This window comes from Microcaecilia unicolor, chromosome 10, assembly GCF_901765095.1.
Source record: "Microcaecilia unicolor chromosome 10, aMicUni1.1, whole genome shotgun sequence".
NCBI lineage: Eukaryota > Metazoa > Chordata > Amphibia > Gymnophiona > Siphonopidae > Microcaecilia > Microcaecilia unicolor.
The window spans coordinates 91,388,012-91,412,333 of record NC_044040.1 but is presented as its reverse complement, the minus strand read 5'-3'; the positions used below and the strand labels follow the sequence as shown (position 1 = coordinate 91,412,333).

The 24,322-nt window shown below is 45.9% G+C and overlaps 1 protein-coding gene across 5 annotated transcripts in view; it reads right to left on the bottom strand.

Moving 5' to 3' along the window:
• WEE2 (WEE1 homolog 2) overlaps nucleotides 1-24,322 on the bottom strand; it is a 455,705-nt gene that overhangs the window by 88,341 nt on the left and 343,042 nt on the right. For 4 of the 5 annotated variants that reach the window (XM_030216446.1, XM_030216444.1, XM_030216447.1 and 1 more), the window contains 2 exons: nucleotides 24,184-24,269; nucleotides 887-1,057 (listed from right to left, as the gene is read on the bottom strand). In XM_030216446.1, coding sequence (XP_030072306.1) covers nucleotides 887-1,057; nucleotides 24,184-24,269 — 257 coding nt within the window. The remainder of the gene's footprint in view (nucleotides 1-886; nucleotides 1,058-24,183; nucleotides 24,270-24,322) is intronic. The other variant, XM_030216449.1, reaches the window with a different exon arrangement.

Sequence of the window (24,322 nt, the reverse complement as noted above, 5' to 3'; positions counted from 1 at the left end):
ACAAGTCTCTGGATTGATCTGTGGGACGCCATGGAACAAATATTTAGGGATAGCATCTATAAAAGTCAGTATACAGAACTGCGCAATGTAAGTCCAGTGGGAGGGGGAGGGGGAGGGGGAGGGGAGGGGGAGGGAATGACTGAGGATAGGTAAGGGGAATTTTTTTGAGAGAGGAAGGGGACCACAGATTCAATATCTGGTGTCCAAAAGGAACAACCAGACACTAACTACTAGAAGTTGAGGGAGAATTTTTTTTTTTTTGGCGGGCGGGACCCATGAAAAATGAACATGTAAAGAGACTACAGATTACATAGAAGGATGTAGTGTTTCTATGTCATATTTTACAGTTTTATTTATAGTTGCCACATTATAAAACATAGTAGCTGGTATGCAGGATTACAATGTACTCTCAGCTATATACTTAAAGTAATATGGAAATAGAAAAAAAATGCTTAGCTAACTATTTCTTTGGTTAGTACTAGTACCGGATACTGCAGGATGTGAGGTAATTTCAAAAGGAAAGTAGGTAAACCCAAAGACAATTGCCCATCCTTCCTCCACATATGTACCCTTTGCACTGCAGCATTCAGCCCATCATTTGCTTCTTCCAGGGATGTCAGTTTGTTTCAAATAAATGTACATTTCGCATGTTGTTTTGTCTCTAACACAAAACAAGAAACTTGAGCTTATGTGATGGTTTTATCCCCATGCAGCCAATAATGTTCATTATTGCTCAGTAGTGCATACTGTTGAAAAATGCATTCTACTAGGCAACAGCATGCACACTACTGATGACATTGCCCCTTGAAAAATAAAAAATAAACACATCAAATCCCATGAATGGCTTGGGCCTGCACTCCCTTAGCTTTCTCTTAGTTGCACAGACCTTCAGCAGATCATAGAATGCATCGGAAATTTTCTGTGGGATTGCAGGCAAGTTACCACGGCGGATGCTGTGCCATCTCTCATCATTACTTGGCAATGGATCAGCTCCTGCTGCCAATACAATTGTTAATCCAAGAGCAAAAATATCTGCCTTAGGCAAGTGACAGAAATCCTTCCAGAGAGAAAAGAAAGAAATCAGTCATTAGCATTAGTGCAATAATTTCATGAGTACCATACTACTGATTTAAAGTCATAGAAGAAACCTGGCACAGAAAGCCAATATATTTGTAATACGAGTACTCACTTCTTCCAAGCCCTGATTATATTCTGCAGGTGGTTCATTTAAAATATCCTCTAGCTCTACCATTATCTCTTGCCTTTTTAAAAGGTTAAATGCTTAATTTAGTGAAAATGATTTACTCCATAACAAGCTGTAGATGCAGTGTAGGAGATTTGAGTTAATCTATCCAAATGGAGCTTGGCAAGACACCTGCAGCAATTCTTACCAGCCAGAGTGTGGCACTAAAGGCTAATCAAAAAGACTATTTAACAAACATCAAGGCTCAAGTTAACACAGTCTCCTTGCTACTTAGGAATGTCTCCTTGCTACTTAGGAATGCAAAGGGTTTTGAGGATTTTAAATGTGCCTTCTTAGAAAGTTGTAGAAGAACCTTCTGAGGCCCTGTTCAAGAAAGCAGTCCAGTAGAACCAACGCTTTAACTTTTGGAAGAAGTATAAAATCTAGAGTTTAGGGAGGAGTATCCAGTAGAGAAGCATGCAGAATCATACTGGATGGGTGTCCTGCTCTGGGTCTCCATCTGAACCTGGACTCCCTGCTCTAAGAGCTAAGGGGAATGGAGAAAGCACAAGGGTCACCAGTCTGGTCCACAGCTGCCCCTGTGGCATAGTGAGAGGCCTGTTCCCAAAGAGACTAACCATGGGTGTCCAACCTTGGTCCTTGAGGACTGCAGTCCAGCTAGGTTTTCATGATTTCCCCAATGTTGAAATCTATTTGCATATACTACCGCCACTTAATGCAAATATATCTTGTGCATATTCATTGGTGAAATCCTGAAAATCCGACCTGGTGAGAACAAAGGTTGGACACCCCTGCTAAACATATGACGGCATGCTACTTTGATCTACAGCTGCCGCAAGACAAAGAATGTGGGAGGAGGGATATATCATTGGGAAATTCAGAAAAAGAAAGCGAGAAAGCAAGCGTGCTGCTGCTGCTAGCCTACAATCCTTATAAGGAAAAAAATTGGGAACGCTGGGAGTAGTGAAACTGGGGCATGCCAGACCCTGAAGAGATAAGTAGTAGTTAGGGCAGTGGTTCCCAAACCTGTCCTGGAGGCCCCCCCAGCCAGTCAGGTTTTCAAGGTATCCACCATGAATATTTATGTGAGAGATTTGAATGCAGTGGAGGCAGTGCATGCAAATCTCTCTCATGAATATTAATTATGGATATCCTGAACAACTGACTGGCTGGGGTGCCTCCAGGACCAGGTTTGGGAACCACTGAGTCAGGGGCTTCAGCCTTGGTTATTGCCTGACCTGCCTAAGAGAAAGGAATGACCAGTTAACAGAGTCATGAGATTGGAGCACAGAAAATCTGTTCTCCTTCCAAAGTCAGAGAAGTGAATTACAGGGCTTATCTAATAAAAACTGAAGGCCTGAAAAGAAGAGAGAGGCTGCTAATGAAAGTTGACTACTCTAGAAGTGCTTTTTTAAGGAGTACAACACCCATCCAAGGCTTGCCAAGAGGTGTGAAAGGTGCCCTTAAATACAACTAAAGATCAGACAAAAGATGGCAAATCATTAGTGTCAAGTACTAAGTATCATGCAAATAGGAACAACAAACATACTCTGAAATGTCTATATGCAAATGCTAGGAGTCTAAGAAATAAGATGGGAGAGTTGGAATATATTGCACTAAATGAAAAATTGGATATAATAGGCATTACTGAGACCTGGTGGAAGGAGGATAACCAGTGGGACATTGTCATACCGGGGTACAAAGTATATCATAGTGTTAGGGTGGACCGGACTGGTGGAGGGGTAGCATTGTATATTAATGAGAGCCTTGACTCAGATAGATTACAAATTCAGCAGGACACAAATCACACCTTTGAATCATTGTGGGTTGAAATTCCATGTATAAAAAGGAAAAGGACGGTGATAGGAGTGTACTATCGTCTGCCTCGCCAGGATGAGCACGTAGACGCAGAAATGATAAAAGAAATCAGAGACGCCAACAAAATGGGCAATGCGATAATAATGGGTGACTTCAATTATCCAAATATAGACTGGGTAAAATGTAACATCGGGACACGCTAGAGAGGTACAATTCCTTGATGAAATCAAGGACAGCTTTATGGAGCAGCTGGTGCAGGAGCTGACGAGAGAAGGAAAAATTCTATACTTGGTCCTTAGTGGAGCGCATGATCTGGTGAGGGACGTTATGGTACTGGGGCCGCTTGATAACAGTGATCATAATATGATCAGTTTTGATATCAACCTTGAAGTAACTATACACAGGAAGTCAAATATGTTAGCGTTTAACTTTAAAAAAGGAGACTATGATAAAATGATAAGAACGGCTAAAAAAAAACAAAAAAAAACAAAAAAAACAAAAACTTAGGGGGGGCAACTGAGAGGGTAAAAACTGTACAACAGGCATGGACACTGTCAAAAATACCATCCTGGAGGCCCTGGCCAAACATATTCCGGGAATTAGAAAAGATAGACGGAAGTCCAAAAGACAGCCGGCATGGTTGAAAAGTGAGGTGAAGGAAGCTATTAGGGCTAAAAGAAATGCCTTCATAAAATGGAAGAAGGAACCGTCTGAAAATAACAAGCAGCAGCATAAGGAGTGTCAAAGCAAATGCAAGGCGCAGATAAAGAAGGCCAAGAGGGATTACAAAAAAAAGATAGCATTAGAGGCAAAAAAACATAGCAAAAATTTTTTTCAGTATATTAAAAGCAGGAAGCCGGCAAAAGAATCGGTTGGGCTGCTGGATGACCGAGGGGTAAAAGGGGCGATCAAGGATGAAAAAGACGTAGCGGAGAGATTGAATGAATTCTTTTCTTCGGTCTTCACCGAGGAAGATTTGGATGTCGGAAATGGATACCGGTGTCGGAAATGGTATTTCAAGCAGACGAATCAGAGAAACTTACTGACTTCATTGTAAACCTGGAGGACGTAATGGGGCAGTTCAGCAAACTCAAGAGTAGCAAATCTCCTGGACCGGATGGTATTCATCCTAAGTACTGATAGAACTGAAAAATGAGCTTGCGGAGCTACTGTTAGTGATATGCAATTTATCCTTAAAATCAAGCGTGGTACCGGAAGACTGGAGGGTGGCCAATGTAATGCCGATTTTTTAAAAAGGTTCCAGGGGAGATCTGGGAAATTATAGACTGGTGAGTCTGACAATCGGTGCTGGGGAAAATGGTAGAGGCTATTATAAAAAACAAAATTACAGAGCACATCCAAGGACATGGATTACTGAGACCAAGCCAGCACGGCTTTAGTGTGGAGAAATCTTGCCTGACCAATTTACTTCAATTCTTTGAAGGAGTAAACAAACATGTGGACAAAGGGAAGCCAGTTGATATTGTGTATCTGGATTTTCAAAAGGCGTTTGACAAGGTACCTCATGAAAGGCTACAGAGGAACTTGGAGGGTCATGGGATAGGAGGAAATGTTCTATTGTGGATTAAAAACTGGTTTAAGGATAGGAAACAGTGGGGTTAAATGGGCAGTATTCACAATGGAGAAGGGTAGTTAGTGGGGTTCCTCAGGGGTCTGTGCTAGGACCGCTTTTTAATATATTTATAAATGATTTAGAGATGGGAGTAACTAGTGAGGTAATTAAATTTGCTGATAACACAAAGTTATTCAAAGTCGTTAACTCGCGAAAGGATTGTGAAAAAATACAGAAGGACCTTACGAAACTGGGAGATGTTTAATGTGAGCAAGTGCAAGGTGATGCATGTGGGAAAAAAGAACCCGAATTATAGCTACGTCATGCAAGGTTCCACGTTAGGAGTTACGGACCAAGAAAGGGATCTGGGTGTCATCGTCGATAATACACTGAAACCTTCTGCTCAGTGTGCTGCTGCGGCTAGAAAAGCGAATAGAATGTTGGGTATTATTAGGTAAAGGTATGGAAAACAGGTGTGAGGATGTGATAATGCAGTTGTATCGCTCCATGGTGCGACCGCACCTTGAGTATTGTATTCAATTCTGGTTGCCGCATCTCAAGAAAGATATAGTAGAATTGGAAAAGGTGCAGCGAAGGGCGACTAAAATGATAGCGGGGTTGGGACGACTTCCCTATGAAGAAAGACTAAGGAGGCTAGGGCTTTTCAGCTTGGAGAAGAGATGGTTGATAATGAGTGGAGTGGAACAGGTGGATGTGAAGCATCTGTTCACGCTTTCCAAAAATACTAGGACTAGGGGGCACGCGATGAAACTACAGTGTAGTAAATTTAAAACAAATCGGAGAAAATGTTTCTTCACCCAACGCATAATTAAACTCTGGAATTCATTGCCGGAGAACGTGGTGAAGGCAGTTAGCTTACCAGAGTTTAAAAAGGGGTTAGACGGTTTCCTAAAGGACAAGTCCATAAACCACTACTAAATGGACTTGGGAAAAATCCACAATTCCAGGAATAACATGTATAGAATGTTTGTACGTTTGGGAAGCTCGCCAGGTGCTCTTGAACTGGATTGGCCACTGTCATGGACAGGATGCTGGCCTCGACGGACCCTTGGTCTTTTCCCAGTGTGGCATTACTTATGTAGTTATGTAATAACACTGATACTTTTGCTATATTTCACTTGTTCTTATGGCCTATTTGCCCAATTGTTTTCCTATCCCTTCTTTAGTATATGTTTGTACATTTTTGGAGATCTCAATAAATGGGAATTTTATTGTATTACAAAACAGCCTCCCTGTTACATTTTTTCCGCTTTACTCTGCCTGTCTAATACTAAACTACCACAGTTGAAGTCTGCCATTAGAGAACCTTTATTTTTTTTAGTCTGATTGTGTTGGGAGAGGTTTTTTTTTTTTTTTTTTTTTTTTGAAGAGTTGTACAATTCAGAACCTACCAAAAATGATGTACCATCCTCTGAGGTAACAGACACTATATATTTTTGTCTGTTACCTCAGAGGATGGTACTATCTGATATTGCCTCCTTTTTGGTCTTATTCTTACTATATAAGAATAAGACCAAAAAGGAGGCAATATCAGATAGTCAACAAGTGACCAGTTTGAAGAATATAGCAGCATTTTTGCTTTAAGGTCTTAAACAGATTACCAATTTTATGCCCGTTTATTAAGCTGAACAGCAATGTAGACTGTCAGCATTAGGGCATGACAGCCAATCGAGCAGCTTAGTAAACAGGGGTTTAGTTTTTATTCCTGGGTCTTCAGATTTGACAGCAACTGTTATGGAAGGAGCTCAATAGTTCTATATTGTTTCTTTCACGAAGGCTCTTTTTTTCACATCAATAGATGCAATTATGCACTTACTCCAACATTACCAAGTTATGTCAAAGCTTCCACATACCACCCAGGGCCTGATGCACAAAACTCCCGGCATTGTAGGGAACAGCACCAGAAAAACACCAGTTCAACAGTGAATTGGAATAACCAACCAACGCTGAACACTAACAGCATGCAAATTATAAGCATGCTGTTAGTTTTGAGTATTGGTTAGTAAAGGGGTCCAAACATTCCTGGCACAGCTCTTGTGTGTATGTCCACGGATAATGGACCCCTCTTGACCCCTGCCTGCAACCAGAATATCCCTGGTAGTTCAGTGGACCCCTCTCGAGCCCCCTCCCCTACAACCCAAAAACCTTTGTGGTGGTCTAGTGAACCCCACCATGCCACCTTTGATAGTTGGAAGCAGGAGGGCACAAGTAATGCCTACTCTCTCCTGCCTCTGGGCCTGCCCTTATGAAAAGGGCAGAGCCCAGGCCCTGCCTGGTGCATCCCAGAATAAACTGGAAGGGGCTAAGTTAATCCCTCTCAGTGCATCCCAGAATGCACCAGGCAGAGGCTAGGCACCACCATTTTGATAACGACGGGCCCAGTGGCAGTAAAGTGTAGGCGTGGCTCCTGACCTTCTGCCTCCAACTATCAAAAGTACGTGGAGTAGTGGGGGTCACTAGACTACAATGGAGGTTTTTGGGTTGTGGGAGGGGCCTTGAGAGGGGGTCCACTGGATCATCAGGGATGCCTTTAAGTTTGGGGGTGGGGGATTGGGGGGGGGGGGGGGCCAGAAGTCCAGTCTGCTTGCACAGTGCAAGCAGACTGTTCCCCACAAAATAGCTCCAGACCTACCATAAAATTTTGGACGATAAAAGTAGGCGCTCTTTTCTGTGTGGTACATGGAAACATCTGTGTACTTCTCAGAGTGCTCATTTTAATACTAATGAGCTCTTGGTAATACATTTGAGTAGGATTAATTGATAGCTGCTACTCTGAATGCTAAAGAAACGCTGACTCTTTGTGCATTAGATGCTAAATAATATGTGTACTAGGCCAGCTATAACCGGTCTAAATCAATCGTTGCCACCAGGGTAAAAGCTTTGTCCAATGGGCCCCCAGTCATAAAATGGGGTAAACGGAAGTATAGACAGGGGACTAGTTTAGGACTTGGAAAAAGTTTTCACACTGATGTCAAAATTTTCTGACTGTTCATCCATGGCTAACAAAAATTACTATGATCTTAACTCCAAGATCCAACTCACTATATTTTATTTATTAGGATTTATTTACTATAGGCTGAAGATAGCAAAGATATTTACCTGTAGCAGGTATTCTCCGAGGACAGCAGGTTTTATATTCTCACAAGTGGGTGACACCGATCCTTGTCGCCTGGTCCGGCATTTTGCCATAGCTAAAACAGCGCTTTCTGAAGCATGAGCTGCGCTTCACTGCTCATATGCGAGTGCATTCCTGCTTGTCGCATGAATGCGGTCTCCTCAGTTTTATACTATAGTAAAAAATAAAGTTAAAAGAACAAAGGAAACAGATTAACCTGAAACTATATAAAATTTCAATGAGTGCGTGGCCTGGAACAGAATAAAACGGGACTAGGAGGGTGGAGTTAGATTCTAGACCCCAAACAGATTCTGCAACACTGTATGCCCAAACCGATCGTCACATTGGGTATCCTGTTCAAGGCAGTAGTGTGTTGTGAAAGTGTGAACCGAAGACCTCACAGTCTTGCAAATTTCTTCAATGGAGGCTGACCTCAAGCGGGCTACTAACGCGGCCATGGCAATGACATTATGAACTGTGACATGACCCACCAAGGCCAGCCCAGCATGGGCACAACTGAAGGAAATGCAATCTGCCACCCAAATGCGTTTCCCCGATGGTGACTCCCCCATCCTGTTGAGATCAAAAGAAACAAAAGCCTGGATGGACTGTCTGTGGGGTGCTGTCCGCTCCATGTAGTAGAACAATGCTCTCTTGCAATTCAAGGTGTGCAAGTTGCTTTCATCAAGATGAGCATGAGGTCGTGGAAAGAATATTGTAAGACAATCGACTGGTTCAGATGGAACTCAGATACCACTTTCGGCAGGAACTTAGGGTGCGTGCAGAAGACTACTCTGTTGTGATAGAACTTAGTATAAGAAGCATCCGCCAATAAGGCCTGAAGCTCACTTACCCTACGAGCTGAAGTAACAGCCATCAAGAAAATAACCTTCCAGGTAAAGTACTTCAAATGGTAGGAATTCAGTGGCTCAAAAGGAGCTTTCATCAGCTGGGTGAAAATGATGTTGAGTTCCCTTGACACTGGTGAAGGTTTTACAGGGACCTTTGACAAAAGCAAACCTCTAATGAAGCAAATAAGTAGAGGCTGTCCAGAGATAGGTTTATTTTCTACATGTTGATAAGCACTACTTGCACCAAAGTGAACCCTTATGGAGTTGGTCTTGAGACCAGACTCTGACAAGTGTAGAAAGTATTCAAGCAGGGTCAGTGTAGGGCAAGTAAGGGGATCTAGGGCCTTCCTCTCAGATCAGACGGCAAACCTCCTCCATTTAAAAAAAAAAAGAGTAGCACCTCTTAGTGGAATCTTTCCTGGAAGCCAGCAAAACCCGGAAGGCACCATCCAGGAGACCCAGAAGTGAATTCTAGGCTCTCAACATCCAAGCTGTGAGATCCAGAGACTGGAGGTTGGGACATAGAAGTGAACCCTCGTTCTGAGTAAAGAGGGTCAGAAAACACTCCAATCTCCACGGTTCTTCAGAGTATAATTCCAGAAAAGGAAGCCATATCTGCCACAGCCAGTGCAATCAGAATCATGGTTCCACCGTCTTGCTTGGCTTGCAACAATGTTTTTACCACTAGAGGTATTGGAGGATACCCGTACAGAAGACCTGTCCCCCCAATTGAGGAGGAAGTCATCTGATGCTAGTCTGCTGTAGGCCTGGTCTGGAACAGAACTGAGGGATCTTGTGGTTGATCTTAGAGGCAAAAAGATCCACTGAGGGGGGTGCCCCAAGCTCAAAGATCTTGCGGGCTATGCCCCTATTGAGATACCAAATGCGGTTGCATTATCCTGCTCAGTCTGTTGACCAGGGTATTGTTTGTGCCCACCAGATAAATGGCTCAAAGGAATATGACATGTTGGCGAGCCCAATGCCACATTCGGACAGCCTCCTGACACAGAGGGCATGATCCGGTGTCCCCCCTGCTTGTTGGTGTAATACATTACAATCTCATTGTCTGTTTGGATGAGAATAATTTGGTGAGGTAGCCGATCTCTGAAAACCTTTAAAGCATTCCAGATTGCCAGAAGCTCCAGAAGATTGATCTGAAGATTTGTTTCCTGGGAGGACCAAGCACCTTGAATGTGAAGCCCATCTACATGAGCTCCCCATCTCAGAATATGACGTCAGCACTTTTTGTGGCTTAGGAATTTGGAATGGAAGTCCCAGAGTCAAATTGGATCGAATGATCCACCACTGAAGAGAGCGTACAAGCTCCGAGGACACTTGGATGACATCATCTAGACTCCCCGTGGGTTCATACCACTGAGAAGTCAGGGTCCACTGAGCTGATCTCATGTGAAAACATGTCATGGGTGTAACACACTGTGGAAGACATGTGGCCCAACAATCTCAACATCTGCCGAGCTGTGACCTGCTGAGAGGCACAAACCTTTGATGCAAGTGAGACAAGATTGTCTGCTCTCGTCTCAAGCCCTCTGTGTGTCAAGCAGGGCTCCTATGAACTCCAATTGCTGGACAGGGCGGACATGGGACTTGGGGTTGTTTAAAACAAATCCTAGTAGCTCGAGCACCTGAATAGTCATCCACATGGACTCCTGAGCACCATCATTCGAGGTGCACTTTATCAGTGTCGTAAGTGCCCCTGGCCAAGAACTTTCGACACGCCTTCTGCTACTTGACCAACTGGCAAAAGGCTCAGCGTGCTCCGGAGGGAGTGTGTCAACCCAGTCTGACAGCTGTCGCACTAAGTTTTGCAAGTAGACACTCACAAAAAACTGGTATGATTGTATTCAGGAGATGAGCATTGGAGTCTGGTATGTCTTCCTCCCAAAAGAATCCATGGTTCTAGCTTCTCTGCCTGGGGGCACGGAGGCATAGAACTTCTGGCTCTTTTGAGAGCAGATTCCACCACCATGGAACTGTGAGGCAACTGAGGCCTATCAAAACCAGGTGCACCGTAGAGCCAAAACTGGGTGTCATCAATCTTCCTCGGCATGACAGGGACCAACAGAGGAGACTCCCAGTTCCTGATAAGGATTCCTTGGAGTACCTCATGGAGAGGTGCAGTCATGGCCTCCTTAGGAGGAGATGAAAGTAGACAAAGATGGCGACAGAGCAGGACGGACTTTTATGAGCTCCGAACCCAGGTGGAGGCCGAGAGCGCAGAGGCGACAGAAGGGCCGATAGACGCGTCGGTACGACCCCCAAAGTACGGAGAGGCAAACGAACCCCTCCCGACGAGGGTCGGCGAGCAAATCTCAGGACAACGGCCAGTCGCGCATTCGGCCCGTTCGGTGCCAACCCTCTGCCCACTGTTGGAAGGCCTGTGGAGCTCAGTCGGGCCACCGAACAAACTCAGACAGGTTGGGACCGCTTGCCCGGCCTAACCAGTGACCAGCCATACGTTACCTGCTCTTGCTGGGAAGCTGAAGGTGTTGCTCGGGAGGCCGATGGAGTCTCCTCGCTGCACGGGATCTGCCAGATAGGGATCGCCTGGATCACCCCAGCAGCTCCCGGTTCAGACCCCACCCGTCAGCGCAGACACCAAGAGAAGGGCGCCCAAGAGGCAAGGGAGCACAGAGGACCTAGCTGCTCGGAAGCTCGAGAGCCCTGACCACGTGAAAGTGGGTCGCCGCGGGATCAACAGAGGCAGCAAGTAAGGAAGATGTGGGGGCGATCCCGGTGGCGAATCGCTACAGAAAAAAACAAGGCAGCAAGAGCGACAAGAATGGCAGACTGCAGGCGACCGGCCTGCAGGAGAACGGACCGAGAGATCCAGACCCGGACATCAGAGGAGACTGAGCCGACCGCCTACCCTCTGATCTCAACCTAACCACTAACACAGCTTCAGGACACCCAAACCAGGTATACACTGCTGATCTCAAGATCTACCGGATCTACAATCACGGAATAAACCCAAGAATACAAAGACATAGGGATCTTGATACGTCTCCCTCCCAGATTCTCCCCTCAGACCAACATCACCAATCTTAAATAAAATGCATACCACCAGAACAATACACGTGCGGTGTCTAGAAGGCTGCAGGATTCCTAGCTCGAACCAATGATGCAACTAGGGAGCCTCTGCAACTTGGGGTAACCCTTCTGAACATCTAACTGTATCATACTGTCATGAATCACTAGTAGCCCCAACGAATCGAACATATAATGTACATCGACAAATTGTTTCTAATAATCTACTCCTTATTTTCGATCCACCTAACACTAACCACCCCACTCACTGATAGAAATACCACACCCACACTTTATAACCATCAAAGTCTGTCCAGACGCACTACACTTCACCAAACTGACAACCATCATAAGAAAGTAAGAACACCAACATACGAACAACCTCAATACAAAGGAATGAAAGGTCACAACAAATCCATAAAGAATCGACAATTGACAAAAATCCACGTAACACCGAACACAGAAGACCCCCACCAAAAAATTCAAGTGCGTTACATTAATGCCAGATCCGTAGTAAACAAAACTACAACAATAACAGACTGGATCACATCAGAAAACCTCAACCTGCTCCCTCCGAAGGGACACCACCTTGTAGTGGTGGAGGGGCTTCTGTGTTTCAATGACTCAGAGGGCTATGCTGAAGGGTTACCTATATCAGACAGGCCTCTCAGGAGAAACCAGACAAAGTGTCCCAAACTAGGGAGAGTGGAAAGATGGTGACCTGAAGCTCGTACGCTCAACGGCCCAGCTGTCATCTGAAGTTCTGTCTTTGTTTACTTGAAATGTCCTCTCTGCATTTGCAGTTACCTTAACTGAGAGGAAGGGGACAATGGGGGGGGGATCAGCCGCCGATTGCCATTTTGTTCCCTATGCATCAAGTGTGGGACCACTGCGCGACGAGCTGCCCACAGATGACTGGGTTGGTAAGTCCTTTGATTAGCGCCGGCGAAGAGCGTCGATGCTCTTGGACCTGGAAACAACTTCATCGCTCCCGAATCATTTAACCACCATGTCAAAAGGAGTAGAGGAGTGAGTTAGGAGTGTATGCTGAAACTAAAGTCATTTACAGCTGAACCCGTGTCGGCGGTGCCACTCCTAAACCCGTAAGAGCTATCAGCTTGGAGTTTTTGGCTCCCGTGGAGGTTACATTAAATATCATCTGGAAGGCGCTCCAGGACCTAACGGTGGTAGTAAATAATTTTGCTTCAGATATAATCTTATTAGTGAGCCACATGGATAATCAAATCCTTTGAGAATGAAAAATTGATACAGCAAATGAAGTTCTACAGGAGTAGGAAATGGTTAAGATTTTGAAAATGATAAATAGACCAGAAAAATTTGAACAAAATGAATATTATTACAGATGATTAATATCGAGATTGTTGTTTTCCCAGAGTTCTGGGTATGACTCCTAAAGAGTTTTCCTCTGAAATGATTCCTCTTAGTATATTAATTCAAAAGGAGTGAAGCCTGTGAAACTGGGATTACCTTAATCAGTGGGAATTGGATTAGAGACTCAAGTGTTTGTATTGTTAAATAATTTCAGGTTTTAAAAAAGAAAAAAATGAAATCAGGTGTATTTCCACTAATATTGGACAATAAGTATGTTTCCAACGAAATAAATTGACTATACACCGTTTTGGGTTTGAAGAAGCCAACCAATCAATGTGGAATAATGATTCAGATAAATAATAACTGGGGATAATCAGGTTAATACCACGTTTTCTTTGTTTACTGTTTAATTGATCTCCTTGTCTTGTTTCACTCTCCCTATTTTGTGGTCTTAAGGAAGAGTATAGAATTACCTGATTGAAATAATTCTTGTGTTATTTTCTCTATTTCTGGCAAGTTATTTTAGTGCTTGTAAAATTAAGTTATAAATAAAATAAAAAAAAAAAAAGAAAAGAAAACCTCGACCTGCTGTTCATCAATGAAACTTGGATCCATGATCAAAAAGACCCGATAATCCTAGACCTTTGCCTCCCAGGATACAAAATCAAGCATTGGACCAGAAAGGAAAAGAGAGATGGAGGTATATCACTAATCCATCCATCACACTTCTCTGCCGTCAACACTGCCGAGTCCATAACTCCCCAACTTGAAATAGCATCAATCAGAATACACCACACCACCCTACATGACCAACTGTGTCCTGTTTTATAGACTTCCAGGCAACTGGAACGAATGCCAATCGCACTTTATGGACTTCATATCAAACACCTGCATAGCCAATCCCAATATACTAATACTGGGAGACATCAACCTTCACCTAGAAGACCCAAACTCTATCTACGCACGCGAATGCAAGGAATTTCTCCACTCATGGGACCTTAAATTGCCACACATACACGCAACTCACATCAAAGGGCACACACTCGACCTTATCTCACACAAACTGTCCACAGACCAAAACCTAGTAATATCAGATATCAAATGGACAAACACACCGTGGTCAGACCACTACAAACTAAACTTATCTCTACTATGGCGGAAAAAGAGCTCACACTGTATACATGAACATACAACATACATCACAAGAAGCCAAATAGATCCGGAAATATTCTGGCGCCAAATGTACAATAATGAATGGACAGCACAAACGGACTCTACATACTACCTATCAGACTGGGACACAAGATCTAAAAACATACTAGACGAAATAGCACCCTTACAAACAAGATCATATAGGCAAAATTCAATACCATGGTACAACGAAAAACAAAAACAAAACAAAAACTAAAAACCATCCAGGAAGCTTGAACGAGCTTGGAAAAAACTAAAAGATAAACAATCACTCAACGCATGGAAACAAACTCAAAGAAAATACAAATATGCAACAAGACAAGCCAAAAGGTCCTATTACAAAATCAAAATAGGGCCTAACTACAAAGACACGAAAAAGCTATATCAACTCATGAACAAACTACTAGACACTACCGTGGTCACCACAACTAACACCCCCATCTGCAGACGCACTTGCCAAATACTTCAATGAAAAAAATGTAAACCTGCGCAACATTCTACCTCAGAACGCCACAGACATCGATAACTTCTTCGAATGCATGGACCCAAGCCCCAGTGTATACCCAGCATATAGACTCTGGACAACCTTCGCTCCCCTTACTGCTGAAACAGTCAACCAAATGACAAATAGGTTCTGCAAGACTCACTGTAAGTTGGATGTCTGCCCCAGCTACCTGCTAAAATCCGCTCCCCACCGCTTCATAGCAGACCTCACATCCCATGTAAACTACAGGCTCCAACATAGTCTCTTCTCAAAGGAAAACGGAAACATCCTCCTTACCCCAATACCAAAAGATACCAAGAAAAAAAACCCCAGATATCACCAACTACCGACCAGTAGCATCAATCCCACTAGTAGTCAAACTGATGGAAAGCATAGTAACCAAACAACTTACTGACTACATAAACAAATTCACAATACTACACGAATCACAATCAGGATTCCGCTCCAACCACAGTACCGAAACAGTAGTAATCACTACTAGCCAAATTCAAACAACAAATAGCAACAGGCAAAAGCATACTTCTCCTACAATTTGACATGTGTAGCGCGTTCGACATGGTAAACCACAATATACTCCTAAACATCCTAGAATACTTTGGGATTAGTGGAAGTGTACTTAGCTGGATCAAAGGTTTCCTAACAACCAGAACATAGCAAGTGAAATCAAACTCGAATATATCATCACCATGGAAAACAGACTGTGGAGTACCTCAAGGATCACCACTCACACCGCTCCTTTTCAACCTAATGATAATCCCATTAGCCAAATTCTTATCCAAGTAAGGCCTTAACCCTTTCATATACGCAATGTCACCTTATACATCCCTTATAAACATGACCTAACAGAAATCACCAAAGAAATCATACTTAGCTTGAACATCATGAACTCATGGTCAAACGCATTTCAACTAAACACTGAAAAAACACAGAATCTAATCCTCTCATCTCAATATAATACGAATAAACCCACCAACATAACCACCCCAGACTACACCCTCCCTATCTCAGATAGCTTGAAAATACTCAGTTACAATTGATCGAAATCTCACACTAGAGAGCCAAGTGAAAGCTACAACAAAGAAAATGTTCCACTATGTGGAAACTCAAACGAGTAAAACCATTCTTCCCGAGAGAAATATTTCGCAAATTGGTTCAATCAATGGTGCCAAGAGGCATATTTTCAAAGCACTTAGCCTTCCAAAGTTCCATAGGTTTCTATGGAACTTTGGAAGACTAAGTGCTTTGAAAATATGCCTCTAAGCCACCTAGACTACTGTAATAGAATTTATGCGGGATGTAAATAACAAATCATAAATAAACTCCACACAGTCCAAAACACAGAAGCCAGACTCATATATGGAAAATCCAGATTCGAAAGTGCAAAACCCTTACGAGAAAAACTACACTGGCTCCCAATCAAAGAACATATTACGTTCAAAATCTGCACCATCGTCCACAAAATCATCAACGCTGAAGCCCCGGGATACATGACAGACCTCATAGACTTCCCAATCAGAAACACAACAAGAGCAACAAGAACATACCTAAATCTCCACTATCCAAGCTGCAAAGGACTCAAATATAAATCAACCTACGCATCTGGCTTCTCCTATATAAGCACACAACTATGGAATGCACTACCAAACACCGTGAAAACATTATGACCACCTGAAGACATACCCAACCGACCCAACTTAAATGCCTCAACTCTGCAACACAACAAATCCAAAGTTCGCTTGAACATAAATTACCTCTTCTTCCTTATGATCCTAAATCTGTCTGTTATGCACGAACTTTACTATACCACAACTTCACTCTGTATTTGTTCATACCGATATTGGCGAACGCCTCTACGGTACTATGTAAGCCACACTGAGCCTGCAAATAGGTGGGAAAATGTGGGATACAAGTGTTACAAATAAATAAATAAATTAAATAAATAAATAAATAAATGTATAGTCCAGGATCTCGAGCATCTTGGCTCTGGGCTCATCCTCCATGTCCAAAGGAAATGGAATGGCCTTAGCCGTTTCCTTTACAAAAGATGGAAATGAAAGGCTCTACGACAGAGACCTTCTCCTTTCAGGTAGAGGGGAAAGTTCAGAGAGATTATATAAGACTCATCTGAGGAAAAGTACCTGGGATCCTGCTCTAAATTTCACAAATGCTCCTCTTCAGTGTCAAATAGTATCTCCCTATGGGACTGCTGAGACTACCTGCCTCAGTGCCAAGGAACCATGTCCTTGAGAGCATTGAGAAATGGACTCTCGTGTTGACTCCAGTGAAGCTTCCTCCACTGACATTGAGGGAGTGCCGGCTTGGGTAGCAGTTTACACCAGTGCTATAAGCGGTGCCGGCAGGCTGAGGGCTAGGTGGGACCGCAATGTGAGGCAGGGTAGGCACAAGCACCCCTGATACTGATGCACACCTTTGCATAAGGCCATCCAGCAGCTCCGGGAGCAAGGCCCAGATGAACTCATTGATGGCTGACACCAGGAAAAGCTGGGGTGCCAGCTAAGGCGCATGTCGCAGAACTACTGGGGTCGATGCGGGAGCTTGCTCTCAGCTGCTAAGAGACAGGAGTGTCTGTACCTCTTGTATGAAGAGGGTCCTCCCTGCATCAACTATTCTCAGGTGCCAAATCCTTTAATACCCCAGACCTCCTGGCACCATGTGTTGAGGGAGACCAATGATGCTTCTTGGCCTTCGCCCCAAGCATGTCACAAAGGCTCCTTGGTGCCAAAGACGACGTTGAATCCTTACATCGCCTCAGAGTCTGGTCCAATGATGGACGGTCCCAGTGGCCCTGCACAGCAGAGTTAATGCTTCACTGTTCCCAGTGTCTAAGGGTCTAGTGGCAGCCATGCTTACCGATGCTCATGATTCCGTTGCGACTCTGGATATCTATGCCGACACCTTAGACCTCGATGCAGACTTGGCTCCAAAAATCCTCTCTTGTTGAGCCACTCGGGACACCTGGGTCCTCTTCTTCATGCGAAGACAGAGAACACAGGGTTAGCAGGGCTATGATCAGGCCCAAGACACTGTAGACACCAAGAATGGGTGTCTTTTCCCAAAATAGTCCGATTGCACCTGGTACAGCGCTTGAAGCCACTGGGAATCTTTGTGGACATGGACAGAAAAACTTTGTTGGCTAAATTAAATGACGCAATGGGGCAAGGAATGGTAAAAAATAAAGGAAATAAAGGGAAAGACTTGGCTGAAGTCAAGGCCTGAAAGTGGCCCAATGACGACAAAAAAAAAATTAAAAATTAAAAAAAAAAACTTAAAAACCAGGCAAACATGTCTAAAGAAATTAAAGGAAGGGAAAAAAGGTTCAATAAAAGGAACCCCATTATCAAGACAGAAAAAATTGCCAGAAGGCATAAAAAGCATTTAAGACCGAGCAAATGAGATGAGGATAAGAAAAACCCCTTCTCCTCACACGGAAGAAGAACTGAGGAGACTGCATTCACGAGATGGGCGGGAAGGCACTCACGCTTCACAAAGCTCTTTTGTAGCTATGGCAAAATGCCGGACTGGGCGATGCAGATCAGCATCACCACTTGTGAGAATACAGAGCCTGCTTGTCCTCGGAGAAGGGAAAATTAGGTTCTTACCTTTAGTCATAGCAGATGAAGCCATTACATATGGGTTATGTCCATCAACCAGCAGGGGAGATAGAGAGCACTCAAACTTTCACAGTGCCCTCTTGGCCAGCTAGCTCCACTGCCTCTTCAGTATTTGAAGCTTCCAAAGCAGTATGGCAAACCGCAATGGGAATCACAAGAGCTTTCCTCACAGCGAACGATGGCCCATCATAAGGGCATGAACTCATAAAGGAGGGAATGCACATCCTCCTGGAGGGAATAAACTCATCCTCCTTATTGTATAAGTGGAGGGGAACACACGCGCCTCCTGGAGGGAATCGCACATCCTCCCAACACACTGAAGGGAATGAACTCATCCTCCTATTTATAGAACTGGAGGGGAACACACGCGCCTCCTGGAGAGAATCAACACATCCTCCAAAAAAAACATGCTAGAGGGAATGAATACATCCTCCTAAATTTAAACTGAACATGAATCCTGAAGATTGTTTTCCAACTTTCTCCCAAGGAAGGAACTTCAGGAAATTAGAACAGAACCTGAAAAACAGATTCACAGCATACAGACAATCATACAGGGAGGGCTCATGGCTTCATCTGCTATGACTAAAGGAAAGAAAATTACCAAGGTAAGAACCTAAATTTTCCCTTCCTTGTCATCAAGCAGATGAAGCCATTACGTATGGGATGTAACAAAGCAATCCCTAGATAGGGTGGGAACAAGCCATACCACGCGCTAGCACCTGTGCACCAAAACGCGCATCCCTCCTGGCAGCCACATCCAGCCTGTAATATTGGGCAAAGGAGAGCTTAGAAGCCCATGTTGCTGCACTGCATATCTCTTGAAGAGAGAGTGCTCCAGTTTCAGCCCAAGAGGAAGAAATCGCTCTAGTAGAATGTGCCTTAAAGGCTACAGGCGGAACCCTGCCGGCCAGCAGATAAGCTGAAAAGATAGTTTCTTTGAGCCAGCGGGCAATAGTGGCTTTAGACGCTGGAGACCCTCTGCGAGAACCGGATAGCAAAACAAACAGATGATCAGAAGTCCTGAAAGAGTTAGTAACTCGCAGATACTGCAGCAGAGTCCTGCGCACATCCAAAAGGTGCAGCTGCCCAAAAGATTCTGGAAACTCTTCCTCTGAAAAAGAGGGCAAGAAAATAGGCTGGTTTAAGTGAAAGGCTGAAACCACCTTAGGCATAAAGGAAGGCACGGTCCGAACCGTGACTCCGGACTCTGAAAATTGCAGAAATGGGTCTCTACAGGACAGCGCCTGGAGCTCTGACACCCGTCTCGCCGAGGTAATGGCCACCAGAAAAACGGCCTTCAGTGTCTTCTCCGATGCTCGCCGAAGCGGCTCAAAAGGAGATGCCTGCAGGGTTTTCAAAACTAGCCCCAGGTTCCAAGCTGGACAGGGTGCTCGCACTGGAGGTCGGAGCCGAAGCACCCCTCTAAGAAACCGTGCCACATCTGGGTGAGCAGCCAAAGACACGACTTCCACCTTACCACGAAGGGAGGCCAATGCTGCCACCTGCACCCGCAGGGAATTATAGGCCAAGCCTTTTGTACACCTTCCTGCAAAAAGTCCAGAATCGGCGAGACAGGAGCCCGCATTGGAACAATGGCTCTGGAAGCACACCAAGACTCAAACAGGCACCAAATCCTGGCATAAGCCACGGAAGTGGACCGCTTGCGGGCTTGCAGGAGAGTGGAAATAACTTTATTGGAATAACCTTTATCCCTCAATTGCGCCCTCTCAATAGCCATGCCGTAAGACCAAAGCGGCCAGCGTCCTCCATGGCTACTGGTCCCTGAGTCAACAGGTTCAGTACCAGAGGTAACGGCAGAGGAGCCTCCAGGAGCATCTGTCGGAGGTCTGCATACCAAGGTCTCCTTGGCCAATCCGGGGCGATGAGGACCACTTCTCCTGGGTGCAGCCGAATCCGCAAGAGCAGGCGCCCTATCAAGGGCCATGGGGGAAACACATAAAGTAGACCCGGAGGCCAGGGTTGAGCCAAGGCATCTAACCCCGCCGAGCGAGGATCTCTCCGTCTGCTGAAGAAGCACGGGACTTTGGTATTGGCACTTGTCGCCATTAGATCCATCACGGGCTTGCCCCATTTGGCACAGATCTGCAGGAATACTTCGTCTGCCAGATTCCATTCTGCTGGATCGATCTGATGCCTGCTCAGATAATCGGCCTGCACATTGCTCTGACCTGCAATATGAGCTGCCGACAGACACTGAAGATGCAGCTCGGCCCAGTGGCAAATCAGTTCGGCCTGCGCGGCCAGTGCTCTGCACCTTGTTCCGCCTTGTCGATTTATATAGGCCACCGTTGTCGTGTTGTCCGACATCACTCTGACAGCCAATCCTTCCAGGGTCACTTGAAAGGCCAGAAGCGCCTGAAACACCGCTTTCAACTCTAGGCGGTTGATGGACCACTCCGACTCCTCGGGTGTCCATAGACCCTGGGCATGCTTCCCCTTGCAGTGTGCACCCCAGCCCTTCAGGCTGGCATCTGTTACCACTAGGCACCAAACGGGGAGCGTCAGCGGCATTCCTCGCCGCAGCATGCTGTCCGAGAGCCACCACTCCATGCTGAGACGGGCCGCAGGGAGCCAAGTAAGTCTGCATTGGTAATCCTGAGAAATAGGAGACCATCTCCGGAGTAGGGAATACTGTAGAGGTCTCAGGTGCGCTCTCGCCCAGGGTACCACTTCCATCATGGCTGTCATCGATCCCAGCAGCTGGACAATGTCCCAAGCTCGCGGGCGGGGCATCCTCAGGAGCAGACGGACCTGATTCTGAAGCTTGCACCGCCTTGGCTCGGGTAGGAACACATAGCCCGAGAATGTGTCGAACCTGGCCCCCAAAAACTCTAGAGATTGTGAAGGGGACAGGTGACTTTTGGCCATATTGACGACCCAGCCTAGAGATTGCAGTACTGAGACCACTCTGGCTGTAGCTTGTAAGCTCTCTGTTGCAGAGTCTGCTCTGATGAGCCAGTCGTCTAGGTACGGGTGAACCCGGATACCTTCTCGCCTGAGAAAAGCAGCTACTACCACCATTACCTTCGAAAAGGTTTGGGGAGCTGTGGCGAGGCCAAAAGGAAAGGCCCTGAACTGGAAATGTTTTCCCAACACCGCAAACCTCAGAAACTTCTGGTGCGGGGGCCAAATCGGTATGTGCAAGTAAGCTTCTTTCAGGTCTAGAGACGTGAGGAAACTCTCCTGGCTGAACCGCCGCAATGACGGAGCGCAGGGATTCCATGTGGAAATGCCGCACTCTCAGGGACTTGTTCACTTCTTTTAAGTCCAGAATAGGGCAAAAGGACCCACCTTTTCGCGGCACCACAAAGTAGATGGAGTATCGGCCGCAGCCTTGCTTGGCGGGAGGCACCGGGGTCACTGCCCCTAACTGAATCAGACCTTGTAAAGTCTCCTCCACCGCCGCCCGTTTGACGGCAGAACCGCATCGGGACTCCACAAACACGTCTCTTACTGGGGCATTGAATTCTATTCTGTATCCATCTCTGATCAGGTCCAGAACCCATTGATCTGAGGAAATCTTGGCCCACTCCTCGACAAAGAGGGAAAGCCGTCCTCCGATGACAGGCATCGAGGAGAGGGCCGGCGCACCATCATTGAGAGGGTTGCCCCTGAACTCCTGGTCTTGAGCCACCGGCTGCGTAACGCTTGTCCGAGCGAAAGGAGTTCCTCTGCTGACCACAGGCACGAGAAGTGAACCCAGCAGAACGCCCCGGGCAGTACCTTCTAGCTTTACGGAAGCGAGGTCTGTACGAGGAGTGGACCGCCTGGCCCTTAGAGGAAGGCCTCTGCCTATCTTCGGGCAAGCGCTGGGGTTTTGGATCACCCAGGCCTTTCACAATTTTCTCTAACTCCTCACCAAATAGGAGAAGTCCTTGAAAAGGCAACTTCACCAACCTTTGCTTAGAGGCCATGTCCGCTGCCTAGTGTCGTAGCCACAGACGACGGCGAGCCGCCACTGCTACTGCCATTTGTTTAGCCGAAGCTCTGACAAGGTCATAAATGGCATCAGCCAGAAAGGACAAGGCCACCTCCATCCGCGAAGCCACATCCAAGAAGGGCTCCGCTCCATCTCCGGGCTGAGCCACTGTCTGTTGCAGCCAAGCTAGGCAGGCTCTCACAGCATAACAGCTGCATGTAGACGCCTGAACAGTGAGACCTGCAATTTCAAAGGACCGTTTCAACGCTGTTTCCAGCCTACGGTCTTGAACGTCCTTCAGGGCAACACCTCCTTCAACAGGGAGGGTAGTTCTCTTTGTCACCGCAGTGACTAGGGCATCCACTGTAGGCATTTGAAAACGAGCCATATGTCCCTCACGCAGAGGGTATAACTGCCCCATAGCCCTGGAAACTCTCAAAGGTCCCTCCGGGTCAGCCCACTGAGCCGAAACAAGCTCTAGGATGGAGTCATGCAAAGGGAAGGCCCGAGCAGCTTTCTTGGTACTAGCCATCCTGGGATTACCCGAGGAGGCCATGACACTGTCAGGATCTTCAATCGAGAGGGCCTGCAGGGTATCTGAAATAAGCGCTGGCAGCTCATCACGGTGGAAAATCCTCACCGCGGAGGGATCATCCAGATCCTGTGGTAAATCCGCACCTGACTCTGGTTCCTCAGACCAAGAACGTTTGTCAGAGTTCTCCGAATCCTCACACCCTGACCACGGGGGGGAAAAAGGTGCACCACAATCTGAAGGGGAATTAACCCTTCTGCGCTTATCTTTAGGCCAAGCATCCGGGAAAAAAGCCTCACTGGGCAGTCCCAGGCCAGAATCCATCGGGGGGGCAATCAGAGGAGCCTCAGGCGACCCTTGAGGAAGGGCTCTTTTCATCATGTATGCTTTATGCAGCAAAAGCACAAAATCTGGGGAGAAAATCTCACCCTGGGCACCCAAATCCTGTCCGGTGCTAGCCACTCCTGAAATAACCTCATCTCGAGGTGCCCCACCCGGCTCAGGTCTCTCCGTGTCCACGGAGGCCGCGCCATGCGGTGTAAGCAAAATGGCGCCCGCTGCCAGCTCAGAGCAGGAAGAAACATCGCTCGCCATGCTCGGGCCGGCTCCTACGCCAATACAGCATGATTTACAGAGCCCTGCTGCTGATTTGCGCTTGCCACAAGTGGAACAGCGCTTTACATTGTCCGCAGCCATCGCCGAAAAACGGCGGTAAAATCCAAAATGGCGGTTCACGCCAAAATTGCCCCGATCGCGGGCCCACCCCGAAGGAGTTGGAAAACACTCTTACCTCAAAGGATCTACTGTACAACTACGATCCTGCTGAAAATCAGGTCAAAAACCTCTGTTCCAGCGTCTCTGCGTTTAAAAACGCGACGCAACTTTTTTTTTTTTTTTTTAAGCTGTGAGGAAAGCAGAGGTATTGAAGACTCCGGAGGCTCAGATGAGTGGGAAAGGCAGGGAAAGGGCGAACCTATATGCCTGCATCCACTGTTGGTGGGTAAGGACAGGGAAAGCAAGGCAATATGTCCACATCCACAGAGGTATGGGTAAGGCAGGGAAAGGGCTAACCTATGTGCCTTTAAAGTGAAGCTGCTATAGCCTCCAACACCCCGGTTAACAACTGGCAAGTCAGGAACCACCTCCCGGCAGATTTTTCTGGAGCTCGAACAAGCTGCAGCCACCCTGCTAAGGGAGATAGAGAATACTGAAGAGGCAGTGGAGCTAGCTGGCCAAGAGGGCACTGTGAAAGTTTGAGTGCTCTCTATCTCCCCTGCTGGTTGATGGACATAACCCATACGTAATGGCTTCATCTGCTTGATGACAAGGAACTGCCATTTTCGGTTAAAAATATAAATAAATAAAAAAAATACATCAATAAGCCTTTTATTTGGTACCTCAAAATTATAAACTAGCATTCATACCTCTTGGAGAATCTCATTGGCCAAAAAGCGGCTGTCTCCCTCTTCTACTTGGGGATTGGAAATTGAGGTCACATGGCCAAGGTCCCCTAAGATAATAGACAAGCAGCAAATTAACTATTCGGACTACAGAAAACCAGTC